The 13,223-nt window shown below is 39.8% G+C and overlaps 2 protein-coding genes across 2 annotated transcripts in view; both read left to right on the top strand.

Annotated features, from left to right (window-relative positions):
* Positions 1-13,223, top strand: part of LOC137176846 (NLR family CARD domain-containing protein 3-like) — a 376,610-nt gene that overhangs the window by 57,599 nt on the left and 305,788 nt on the right. Inside the window, exons 2-4 of the mRNA XM_067582827.1 lie at positions 7,253-7,308; positions 7,610-7,635; positions 8,039-8,141. The gene's annotated coding sequence lies outside the window, so the exon portion shown is untranslated. The remainder of the gene's footprint in view (positions 1-7,252; positions 7,309-7,609; positions 7,636-8,038; positions 8,142-13,223) is intronic.
* LOC137176849 (NLR family CARD domain-containing protein 3-like) overlaps positions 3,720-13,223 on the top strand; it is a 232,215-nt gene continuing 222,711 nt past the window's right edge. The window contains exons 1-3 of the mRNA XM_067582838.1: positions 3,720-3,918; positions 9,292-9,428; positions 10,663-10,705. Coding sequence (XP_067438939.1) covers positions 9,340-9,428; positions 10,663-10,705 — 132 coding nt within the window. The 5' untranslated portion in view covers positions 3,720-3,918; positions 9,292-9,339. The remainder of the gene's footprint in view (positions 3,919-9,291; positions 9,429-10,662; positions 10,706-13,223) is intronic.

The raw sequence follows: 13,223 nt of genomic DNA, 5'->3' as shown, positions 1-13,223 counted from the left end.
GTCTCAGCTGCTCAGAACTCAAACACTTCCAGAAATGACATCAATAACCAGCAGATGTCATATTGTTGGAACTTTTTTCATGTTTCATTGGTCAAATAATGATTGTTCCAACATGCTCATGAAGACTTAAAGCTTGGTGATGTTTGATCTTTTTCTGAGGGTCAACAAATCCCATGAAAAGACCAAAACCAAGAATGAATGAGTTGTGCTGCTCAGTATTGTCTGTGTAGCTGAAGCCTCATATATCTTATTCCTCTGTTGTTGTCCAGAAACTATTAAAAACACAGCAATGAGCCACAGTGTTGCACTGGGTGACATGTTCCTTCATTCCAGTGAAAATGGCCTCTGTAGTTCATGTTGAGTCACCGTCCTGCTGCTGTAAATACTCACTAGAGCACCAAATCCACATCTGGAAGTTACGGCAGCGCGTTGCTGCCACCATGACAAAAAAACTGCTCAGTTTCTCCACAGAAGCAGAAAACTTTCTCCTCTTTTTCATCCTGTTTCTAGCTGTCTGTCATTATTCATAACATGAGGTCCAGTTGTAGTTTTGACTAATAATTTCATAATGAATCATTTCTTCATGAGCTCTTTTTGAACAGCAGAGGAGACATCAGCACATAAAGATAACACACATCACTTGCAGAACCAGTTGTTTTTCTCATCATAACCAGTAACTTTCTTCTTCTAATGAAAAGCTTTTCTCTCGTATCCACAAACTCAGCAAATATTTCTTTCTCATGGTGGCAGCGATACACTCCCATAGAAAATAGTCCCAAACTAATCCCATATATATTCCTGTTTGAATAACATTTGCTTCAAACTACAAAACCCTGTTGTTTTAGGAAATCATTCAGCTTTTTAAAAACATTTTCAGTGGGAACAAATGGGATAGGAGGTCGGGTAGGGAGGTTGTAAAGTATTGAAGTATTCAGAAGAACCTGAAACTAGAAAACAAACATGAGCTGATCAAAGATGGCTCCTCTGAGAAAGACACACAGTTAGTCAGTTAGTACAACAGATGAAGCCGACTACAGCTGTTCCCTCGTCTGTTTTTCTTCTTCTCTTGATGAGATTCACAGTGAGAAATCCAGCGTATTTAGTCTGCACGCTGTCTGCTTTGAGGAAACTGAATTTACTCTCAAAACCTGCTTAGAATGAGTGTGTAGTAGCTTGTGGATTTGGGACGCAGTGATGTTAGAAAAGTCCTAAATGAGTGGAGCGGAGACTCTTCTATCTTTGACTGAACTCAAGTAAAACTAGAAAACAGGAAGTTTGAAAGACTCCATGTTAAAGCAGCTGAAACAGGAAACATCTGTGCTGTGAGTCTGAGCTTTAAATAACCACAAAGCATCAGCATCAATAACTCAGAATACAGGAAGTGAAAGCGGCTCTCAGTGCGTGTTAGAGGCTGAACATCGTCTCTACTTGTGTTTTCATTGAACAGACTGAACATCATCATGTCAACTGATTTCTGTAAATTGATCTTTGGACACAAAGCAGAAGCTGAAACACCTTCACAGTCATGAATGATGTATCTGTCCACAGCAGGTGGATCATATCTAGAAAGAATAGAGTTGAGTTGAGTTCAGTCTGATAGAAACACAGTCAGAGCTTCATCTCAACTCTCATTTATTTCATATCAAACATCAACAAATGTACAAGTCAGAGTTTGAAATGTAGTTAACCTGTTAACTTAGGTTCGGGAGCAGAACCAGGTCTCAACCACACCTCTAATCACCTGCCAAGCCTACTTATGCCGGGTCAACCCATCCTGCCCTGTTTGTGTCAGATTTCTCGACCCACCCTCCCTTTCCCTTCCATCTTCCGACCTCATCCCTTCATCCTTTCCTATTCAATCCGGTGCATACCTCTCCCATGTCTCATTCTAGGCACTGTCTGAAGGCCCGTGATCAGCTCGGGTGGATATACGTGCCTGCGATGGAACCCCCACACTGAGTCTCCCTCCGCCCGGTCTTCGGTACATCCTCCCAGACCAGCCTGATGACATCTTCCCTCTATCTCACCCACATCCATTCATCTATTCTCAATAACTCCTGTATTCCATTAAACCTTTAAACGACATATTGTTGTGGCGTCGTTCTTGCTAGTGAACATTGAGTTAAAGAGGAAGGACTGAAAGACTTCCTGATCCAGACAGAGGAGGAGCTGCTGCTTCATCTGCTTACAGCACATTCAAACCACATGCTGCACCATGGAAACGCTACACCATGGAAACGCTCCGCCATGGAAACGCTCCACCATGGAAACGCTCAACCATGGAAACGCTCACCATGGAAACGCTCCATCATGGAAACGCTCCACCATGGAAACGCTCCAGCATGGAAACGCTCCAGCATGGAAACGCTCTGCCATGGAAACGCTCCATCATGGAAACGCTACACCATGGAAACGCTCCATCATGGAAACGCTACACCATGGAAACGCTCCATCATGGAAACGCTCCAGCATGGAAACGCTCCGCCAAGGAAACGCTCCACCATGGAAACGCTCCAGCATGGAAACGCTCTGCCATGGAAACGCTCCATCATGGAAACGCTCCATCATGGAAACGCTCCATCAAGGAAACGCTCCACCATTTTGTTGTCTCTACTTACTGGGAGAGTCTGTCAGGTCCAGGAGTCACAGAGTGACAGTAAAGTCTCTTTCTATTGTGACTTCTACTCTCTTGGTTACAGCTGAGCCAGAAGCAGGATGATGTTGGAACGTCAACACAAGGCGATATAAAGCCTCAGCCTTTGATAGTGGACATAAAGAGTCAGACTGCGCTGTGAGCTCCCTGTTTGCAAAGTAACGGCCTGAAGATCAATCATGTGTGAGAAAATAATCAACAGAATAAAAATACATTCAATTCTTATTCAACATGACAGAAATGAGTCCAGTTCAGTCAGTTGGTTGATTTTTCACCAATGTTCTTCTAGTAGAGCTGCTCAGCAGAACAAGTTGAACTGTGGGACTCATTCTTCTGCTCTAACTGTGCCTGCAAGTGCACAGCGATGCAGCAGCAAAACACTTCCTGTAAAGATTGGAGACAGCGGGTCGCCACTCAGCTTTTTACTGTGAAATGAAATGATGATGATTACAAATCAGAAAAGATGCATAAACAACAGTCACAGCAACGTTATTGTGAGAGTGAATTAGTAAGGTTAGGTTACTGGATTCACTAAAGTATTAAATAGCTGTCTAATAAGTCACATTGTTAATGGCAGGAGGAAAACTGCTATTGGCTGATTCAGTGCTTGAGGGAGAGGATTGTGGGTGTCGTGGCAGTTTAGCTCTTGCACTTGACTTCAATGAGGAAAGAGACACTGTGGATATAGTGTTGTCAGACTGTCTTTAATGCTCAGAGCGGCTCACTCACACCGATACAGACATACGAGCTGCTGTAGAGGAGTGAGCCCCGAACAGTGGAGCCAAAACTTCTTCATGTGTTTCTCACCAACCTCCACTCTATGCATGATTACACCCAGCATCTGTTTCACAATAAACACATGTTCACACAGGAACATCTGTTCAGACGCACAAACATGATTTCTATGACTGCTATGACTGAACCTTTCACAAGTTCAAACAAGCATCAGAGCTGTTGAGGAGACGCCCTGTTGAGTAGACTTAAGATCTGTCTTCTTCTCTGTCGACACCCACATACCTGAAACTGCAGACGTGCTGCTCTGCAGGTTTCAGTGACCACCTCCTGTTACTGCTGGCCAATCACAGCCCTGCTTGTTATTAGACATGTTTCAGTAACAGGAAGTTGATGATCACCTCCAACCAATCAGGAGCATCTGTATGAGGACATGTGAGTGTTTAGTTTCAGGGTGGTGATTGATCCTTTCATCAGTTGTGATCGTCGACAGATCATCGCTCTCAACCTGCAGCAGAGTCTCTACTTCCTGTGTGAGTGTTTTTCTTACAGTCGACTGTGTTAAGTTCAGTTTATTTGATTTATTTATTGGAGCTGCAACATACAATTATGCACAGGCAGCAGTTCACTGTATTTAGTGTTTGTAGAGAAACGCTCATTTACAACAGCTGTCCACCGGAGGCTTTTTTACAAAGTTAAAAAGAAAGAAAATCAAACTCCAGGTGTGTCTATACAGGGGTGTTAGGTGTGAGAGCAGTGTTGTTTCTCTTTCAGCCATGATTTAACACCTCTGTTGAAAACATTAACATTGTGTTGCATTTTCAGCTCCATAGTTTTGCTCCTTTAACAGAAAAGACTGATTGTCCAGATGAGTTAGAGGGTGAATGAAGAGAGGGATGCTGCTAGTGAGGAAGCATTATTTTCTGATTGTTTAACGGCGGTTAAGTTCTGGTCTGAACACGGGCTACACAACAGCGTCAGCTCCCGGTCCCCCCATGCAGACTGTCCCTGATATTCACACAGTCGATCCGGTTTATTGGTGGAGCGACTCTGCCCCCCCCCCTCTCTCTCTGTGCGTACCTGTCATACAGAGCAGCGAGGCGGATTAAAGGCGCAATATTCCCGCCTTGAACAGAGTGAGTTAAAGGGACTAATAAGATAACTTGGGGACAGCGCTGAGCTCTGTTACCCAGTTATCTGCTCTCCAGGTGTGTGTGTGTGTTTCTATGTGTGGTTAGTAAGAGGAGGAAGGAGGTGGAAGCACTAAAGAACAAAGATGTTGCTTTTATTTTCATAGAGTGTCACATGGAGAATTGTTTTTCCTATTTTCTCCGCGTGACGCTCGCGGTTCTCAGCAAAAATAGAGAAATGATCTGTTAACAGTCATATTAACATCATACCAGCAACATTATTTCAATGTCTATATCTGTAGAATATGTCACAGACAGGAAGTGTCACTACTGTGGGTCAGTCTGGGCGGTGCAGCCGCGGCAGGAAGCCTCTCTGGCGCTGAACTCCACTACTTGTTCTTATTAAACTAAATATAAATGAAATTTATGATAAAATGACATGAAACATGCTATTATTGATGTCCATTATCAAAGCCAAACTCTATGTAGGAAGACAGAGCTGCAGCAGCAACGCTGTCTGTGCGAGATGCAGCAGTTCAGTGACTGATAGTCATGAAGGTTGTAATCAGGACCCATAGATCTGACGTAATGGCTGCTTCCCAAGTCTCTTAAACTGCATCCACGTCTCCCTCACTGGCGTCTTTTCCTTGCGTCTTAGTCCCTCCCACCGAGGATGCAGGAGAGACGCAAGGAAACCAAGCGAGGAGAGGAAACAGGAAATGTGTTTTAAGAGACATGAGACGTCCTCTTCTCTGAAGCGTCACGTGAAGCGACGTCCGTTTCTGATGACGCCGACAGCTGATCACAGCTGGATCAGCTGATCACAGCTGGACCAGCTGTCAGTCGGCTTTAACAGCTGTAGAAACTTCTGATGGAGTTTGTGTCTGCACACGTGTGCACTGTGTTAACACTAATAAAGGTTCACAGTTATCGCCGCTAGAACAGCTGTTTCCTCTCTGCAGCCTGTTTCCTGTTTAACAAACACCTCAATAACAACCTGCATTCTGTATTTATACTGTGTCCTGCTCAGACACACAGGAACCATTTCTACTGGCAGAATGCGTTTATACTATTTATTGATTATTTGTATCTGTATTTTTTGATAATCCTGATAGTGAATTCATTATTTAATAACCCAGAATATGATCAGAGTGTCTCCTGAACACTGGGAAATATGTATTTGGCTAAATGTTTCAGGGAAAATTGAAATGATGTAACTCATATATATCAGGCTCACATGTGACTGAATGGAAATGACAATAAATGATGTAAAATATAAATGTGTTGAACTGTTATTATGGATCAAATTAAAGTCAGGAAGAGTCTGTCTGTCAGCAAGAAACAGTTTAAAGGAGGAAATAACATCATGAAAAGAAAAATCTTTCTAATACATGAAGAAAGTTGTTTATGGTTCTTTTGTTGATCAGACCGACAATTAACAGATTTTAAATATATGATGAATCAGAAAACAAGTAAAGCATAAAACTTGGGAGTGAAACATTTAAATTGAATCTATAATCTGTCTCCACTTCGGTGTGAAACTGCAGTGATGTATCAGATCAATCTGATCAGCTGCAGCGTCCCGTTCATCACGCCCTCCGACCAGCCGTCGCGGTTCTTCTTCATCACGTAGATGACGGCGCCAAAGCTCGTCTTCTTCGTGGGGAGCGTAGTCGTAGATGGCCGCCGCTGCAGGAGAGAGGGAGGTTCAAAAGAAGATCATTAATATTCCTGAAAGGAGGAAAATGATAACAGCAGTTTTCTTTTTTCCTACATGTCAAACCTGATTAACAAGACGTCTCTAATGTAACTAAACTAATTAAACTAAAACTTTCTCCTCTTTTTCATCCTGTTTCTAGCTGTCTGTCATTATTCATAACATGAGGTCCAGTTGTAGTTTTGACTAATAATTTCATAATGAATCATTTCTTCATGAGCTCTTTTTGAACAGCAGAGGAGACATCAGCACATAAAGATAACACACATCACTTGCAGAACCAGTTGTTTTTCTCATCATAACCAGTAACTTTCTTCTTCTAATGAAAAGCTTTTCTCTCGTATCCACAAACTCAGCAAATATTTCTTTCTCATGGTGGCAGCGATACACTCCCATAGAAAATAATCAGCCATATGCGAGGTCAAAAGGTCAAAAGCACAGTGGTGTTTTTATCTCTAGGATGCTGTTTGATGTTTCATCTCTAACTACAGTTGTACATGTGAATATACAGCAGCTGTCATTTCTATGAAGCAGATTGTGGAGAAGCAGGTGATATGATTGAACTGATGCTTTCAGCTGTTTCCTCTACAGATGAAGGTAGAAAGTCTCTGTGAACATGATTGATTTTGGATTATTGGACTTCCTGTTTCCTGCTCTGACTTGATATAGTAGAGTGTAAATAGAGGAAGTGATTCCTGAGCGCCTCCATCAAATCTACATTTGATTCTTTGCAGTCTGAATTCACATCTTCACAATAAACAAAGGTTGATGTTTGCTGTTAGTGATCAGGAGGTTTATTTGTTCTGAGGTTTTTACAGTATGTTAGAGTCGGGGCAGGAAGGCGGCTGTAGGTTACAGATGTGTTCTATTAAAGCAGATGATCTTTGAGCTCTGAGCTGCAGGTTCACACTGGTTTATGGTTTTACTGGTGTCCAGGTTCAGTGTTTCAGTGTGACAGCAGCCTGCAGACACAGAAGACTGATGAAGCTCTCAGATGAATAAAGCTCTTTTTCTAAACAGACCTGGTCCAGACAGCAGAGATCTGCAGAGAGACCACGTTCATGGGAAGAAGTTGAGTAAGTGGAACTTTGTTTGGTTTGAATCCTCTTCATCACCATCTCTAATGTTTCCTCTTCATCACAATCAAGCTGCTGTTTGTTTGTTGGTGTGTTGACTTCCAGAACAGAAGAAGACTCATCATTTCATCACTGATTTCTCATGTCTTTGTTAATGACTCGATGCCACAAAGTTCATCCAACAGCAAATAGTCAGAATGACAGCTGGCTGCCTTTAAATCAGAGTCTACATGTAGAAACACACATTTGATTTGCTGATGACTGAAGAATAATAATGAACCTGTCTGTGTGTCTTCATCAGGTGCTGCAGGTTACCAACATGGAAAGGTATTAATTACACTCAACACTTCACATTACAGTTGATACTGTTTCATCCTCGCTGTTCAGTCTGACTCATAACAATAGTCTAAAAGTAGAATCCTGCCATCAGATCCTGATACAGAAACTGGACTTTGATCATTAATCATTATTAATCAGTTATTTTATAACTCAATGAACTCAATGACCTGTCAGTTAAATGTCTTAAATCTGATGAATCTAAATGTAACATTCAGCTTGTCTTCACATGAACGTCATGATGAGTTATTTATTCTAACAGCACACAGTTAAACACTGAGAAACCATCAATACAACAATAAATATACAAATACATGAAGAATAAATGAGTGACAAACATCCATAAAGTGTCATCATGTTGTGAGTCTTCCTACCTGTCCCTCCTCCTCTACAGGTGGAGCTCTGACTCGTTCCAGGAAACAGCTCACCTGTGGCAAACACTTTTCTGACAGACGTGGAGTGGAGAGTCTTTGTCTTCAGCAGTTTGGATGTTAACTGTAAGTTTGCTTTGTTTCATAGTTGAACTTTCTCTTTAGTAACTTCAGGGTTTGTTTGTTGCTGTGTGATGTTTTTATTTCATCAGAAAGTTTAGAGAACTCTCATGTTGGAAGATAAATCTACATGTTGTTAAATGATTGATTTACTGGAATCAAACAATATTAATGAACAGCTGATGATTATTTCCTTTCTTCAGCTCTCACAAATCAAACTAAATCTACTTTTTTAAGGTTGTTTCCAGCAGCGTAAAGTCAGACACTACAGTATAGGCCTGCTACTGTTTCCTGTGGAAGCTTTAAATCAAATGTATTGTATTGACTGATGTGGAGGGACAGTCAGAGGACGTCATCAAGTTCAATGTTGCTACAATAACATGCATACAGTCCACTTGTGTTCTTGCTTTATAAGGACTTATTACTGGTATAAGCAGTTAGACAGGAGCTGATGATGTGTGTATTTATTGCTTCATATATCTTTGTAATCAGAGTTCATCTGTAACTACTGAGTTTCTCTCAGAAGTTCACGTGTACCATCACCACATTAAAACACTGTCGGCTTTATGCACAATTTGATCCAAATTAAACTACTCAATTAAAAAAGGCTATAAAATAGTTTCACTTTACACCAAATGACATTTTATCTGTGTTGTTAAATGTCTGATAGCAGTTAAGATCTAACATCTGCTGCTGTTTAACAAGTTTGTATTTACTGTAAAAGAAGTCATATCAAAGTAAATGAGCCCTGATTCTAATCATTTAATACATTTGTGTTTGTGCGTCATGTGCACTACTAATGTGACAACAACATCAAAGAGAACTAATAGATAACTGAAACTATTGACATGTTGTTTATTGGTGTTGAATTGACTGAATATGAATGAAATTCAGTCAGTGTGAGTCAGTGAATGTAAATCCTCCTCCATGCATCATGTGTGCTGCTCTTCACTTCACTGCAGCTTCATGATGCCATCTAGTGGACTGATAGTAGAAGTACAGCAGCTGATGGCAGCTTTCTCTGCGTCACACTGCTGTCTGGCTGCATTCACACTGATATATAACAGAAAATAACAGCCGATCACAGGAGGAGCAGCTGATATTTAGGGTTTGACAGGAGAAATGATGTAAAGGATGATTTGTGTTTCCTCTCCAGATGAAGGTAGAAAGTGTGTGTGACTGATGTGGATGTGACTTCAGCAGCATGGATCAGTGTGAGGACAGAGAGGAGGGATTCCCTCCCTCTAAAAGCTCTCTGTGTGGGGAACATGACAGCCAGACCAAAGCTCAGAGGTGAGATGAGGATCTCTAACTGTCCATCACTGTTCTCCACCACCATTATTCACACTCAAAGCTCTGTGTGTGTTGAAGTACAGCAGCTGATGGCAGCTTTCTCTGACTCACACTATTATTACATAATCCATAAGTTAGGGCTGGAAGATATGGACAAAATAATACATCTCAGTTTCCTTCAGGCTTGGGCTCAATCATGACTTTGATGGATTTGAAACATCATATATTTTTAAGACAGTGAAGCAGAATAGAAGAGCTGCAGCAAAATCAATCATTGATCCAGACACTAATGATCTGATCAATGTTCTTACAGACACTATGTGTAAGATTTGAAGCTTTGTTGACTTTGGCTCCATCTGGTGGGAGGATGAAGAATGACAGTGAGCTAACAGCCTCCATGTGTTGGAAATATTGTTGAAATAGCTTCACTCTGCTTCTCTGTCCCTCTTTGTGTTTGGAGTCATTTTACTAAAGTCATTAGTACAATTCTAATAACAATATTTAAGTAATTTTATCTTTTTTGTCAGCAGACAACAGACAGGTTTCACTTTACAGTTTGAACAACTCACCTAATTAACATTTATTGGAAACAGCTGATAAAATCTGCAGGGATGTTTGTCATTTCAGCAGATGTTCAGCAGTAAAACTAAGAAACAAGCAGCATGTTGAAGTGCTGACTGAACACAGATTGACCCTGAGAGAAATAACTCTGTCAGTCATTATGAGATTCAAGTGAAGAGAAGATGAAGAATGTTACATTTAGAGCAGAGGATTTAAAGTCTGAGCATTAGTGATGTCAACATGAACAAAAGTTCATATTCATGCATTTTATCACTATTATTATTATTCTTTGTTCTTTGTCTTCATTTGATTTAGGGAATAATTGTGCTCTCAGTTATGGAACTACGGTTCCCATAATGCTTTGGGGGATGTAACAGGAAGTAAAGCATCATGGAATCAAATCAAATAATAATCATAAATGTTTAGAGCTTGTGAAATAGTTTGTGAATGTATAATCAAGTTTTGCAGCTGTATAAATATTTTGTATGTAATTAAAATTTGTGCAGGATTTTTTTCAACAGTGAAGTTTCAAAAAGTCTGAGAGACGAACACACAAATTTCCTCCCTGTGTTGCGACAGTGAAGTTAAAACTGCAAACTGCAAGTTAAGAGTACAAATGTTGATTCTGTTTTTACGCCTGAATCTGATTGGTCATACATTCATCCCCCTGCAGGTCATTAAAGATGGACGACGGTGCGAGCTCTCCTGCGACTCAGGTGGGTTTAAATGTACTTTAGGATGCTGAAATATTAATGATATTTAATGTGTTGTGTATTTATCTTGCAGTCAGTTTGCTGTTATTGAAAGGCAACACAGTTGTCCAAATACATATTTTCAAGTTCTGTATTGTGAGTTACTGAATGTAAAATGTCCACTAGATTACTGAGATATAGCAGTATGCTGTTGTATAATTACAGTATATATTGTAAAAGTAATGCAACTCAGTAGCCAGTAATTTACTGTAAATTTATACTCAAAATAACTGCAAAATTTGACCTGCTCCATTTGTTTCTGTCAACTCACAACAACAAACCTATAACACAAAAATGTTAGATTCAAATAACGACAAACAAAATCAGTTTAAGACATTTTGCAGTTTTATATAAATTTTACAGTTTGGTGCTGCTACTGCAGGACAATGCAATGTTATTTTGGAAGGTTTTTAACCAACATAATATTTAATAGCTGCAGTTAAGATTGAGTTCACAACCATATATGAAAGGAAAACAATTCTCACATGACCATTTATACAGTACAAGTGAAAAAATATTCTCCAGTGAATTTAAAGTGCATTGAAGTATTGCAGAGTATGTTTCAAGTACATTTATATAAGTACTTATTGTAAATAGAAAGTATACTAATTTTATGCTATCATGAAATACTCAATAGTATATTTACCACATTTATGTTAAATGGAAATAGTGTACTTTTAATAAAAACCACTGAAATATGTTAGTAAAATTTGAGTGAACTTTTAAGATAATTGCTGTTAAATACTAGAACAGTATCTTACATATATTGACATGTTTTCAGCAAGTGTATTAAAACACTATGAGCATAATAGTGTAGTTAAAGTACACTTATAGAATGTTCATTTTATTTTACTGGACACATTTAATACTCAAGTGTGTTTAAACAGCACATTTTACTAATGTACATGAACTTAGTTCTGCATACAATTAGTAAAGCATTTAAAGAGGTTTGAGCATCACTGTGTCATGAAACTCTTGAGTCGCCCAAATCCACAAACTGAAAGAAGGACAGAATCTCAGGTGAGGTTTGAAAACCTACAGCAGCGAGTTACAGAGCAGCACATTACCTACAGGTTTCTACACATTTATTGTGACAGTCTATGATATGTTCATTTTAAATGTTAGTTTTGGTCTCAGATTTATAGTTAAGTAGTCGATCAATAAAATAAAATGTAAAGATCAGAGAAAACATCATGATACAGTCCAGTTTCAGGTCAGTCAGTAAATGCATATTGAGTAAAGTAAACATTTAGCAGTCAGGCTCTTTATGTGTGTGAACATGTTTCTATGAAAGAGAAAAGAGTGATAGAGAGCAAGTACACACACACAATTATTTACACCGTCCAACATCAAATGTCCCTACCAGAGTTAAACCAAACCTACGCCCTCGCTTTAACTACTGTTATAAATGATCATGTGATGTTTCCAACTAGTTTGATGGTGTAAAAGTAGAACTTCTTACCTTTCTGACCATATATCGTTTTAATCATTTACTTTAGATTTGTCTTTACCAGAGTCAGATAAAAGACGCCATCACTGGTCTTTTAGCAGCTCTCTCTTCACGCTGTAAACACTACGCGCTGCTGATTTTACAGGACTTTCAGGTTGTTCCTGAGTCTACAAAGTCTACATCAATTATAGCAAAACATCTGTCCTTCACAATAACATAACACGCTTCAACAACTCCAAATAATGCAGTTAAGGCTCCTTAATTTCCATTTTGCTGCGTTACCACCACCTGCTGGATGTTTGTTAAACTCTCTTCTAAGTTCCAACACTTACAAAATACCATCTGATGCATTAAATTCAGCAATTATACACACACATATATACTGTATGTACATATAGCTTACAAGTAATTCACACCAAGCAGAGTATTTATAGCACAACTGTAAACAGAAGTGTTCTTCAAGAACCAATGACGTCACTGGTTCCTGGAAGAACAGCAGATTTTGAAGCTGCATCTCAGAGACACAGAACATTAAAAACTGTTTTTCACAATACATCCCTAATTCAGATAGATGGAGATATGGTTGAAAATCAGTAAAGTGGTCTTTAAAGACACCTTCAAGCAGGTAGCCCTGTTGTAATGAAGACGCAAATCCCAGCAGCACTGGGCTGATGCACCGAGTCAAACCAAGCCAGCACATGTGCATGGAAAAGACCTAATGGAGTGTAGACTGAAGGCTAGCATGCTGGTAGCTAGCATGCTGGAGGTTAGCATGCTGGTGCTTAGCTGACTGAGGTGCAGGCTGGGATTCACGAGTGTTAATAAAGTCCTCTGCCCACCCAGGCAGCAATTTCCTCAACCAAGACTTTGAAGACACTGCCCGGTGTGCCAATGATAAGGCTGCCTCTCTGTCCTCACTACTTGAAGCGTATTTCCAGTCATTACAAAGGCACAAAAGATTATAAGTTACCTCACATAGTTCCTGAGAAAACAATTGATCCGCTGGGTCCATTATTGTTTGAATCGTTCTGT

Source organism: Thunnus thynnus, chromosome 24 (assembly GCF_963924715.1).
Source record: "Thunnus thynnus chromosome 24, fThuThy2.1, whole genome shotgun sequence".
Classification (NCBI taxonomy): domain Eukaryota; kingdom Metazoa; phylum Chordata; class Actinopteri; order Scombriformes; family Scombridae; genus Thunnus; species Thunnus thynnus.
The sequence above is the reverse complement of the archived record's forward strand: the minus strand, read 5'-3'. Positions and strand labels throughout refer to the sequence as shown.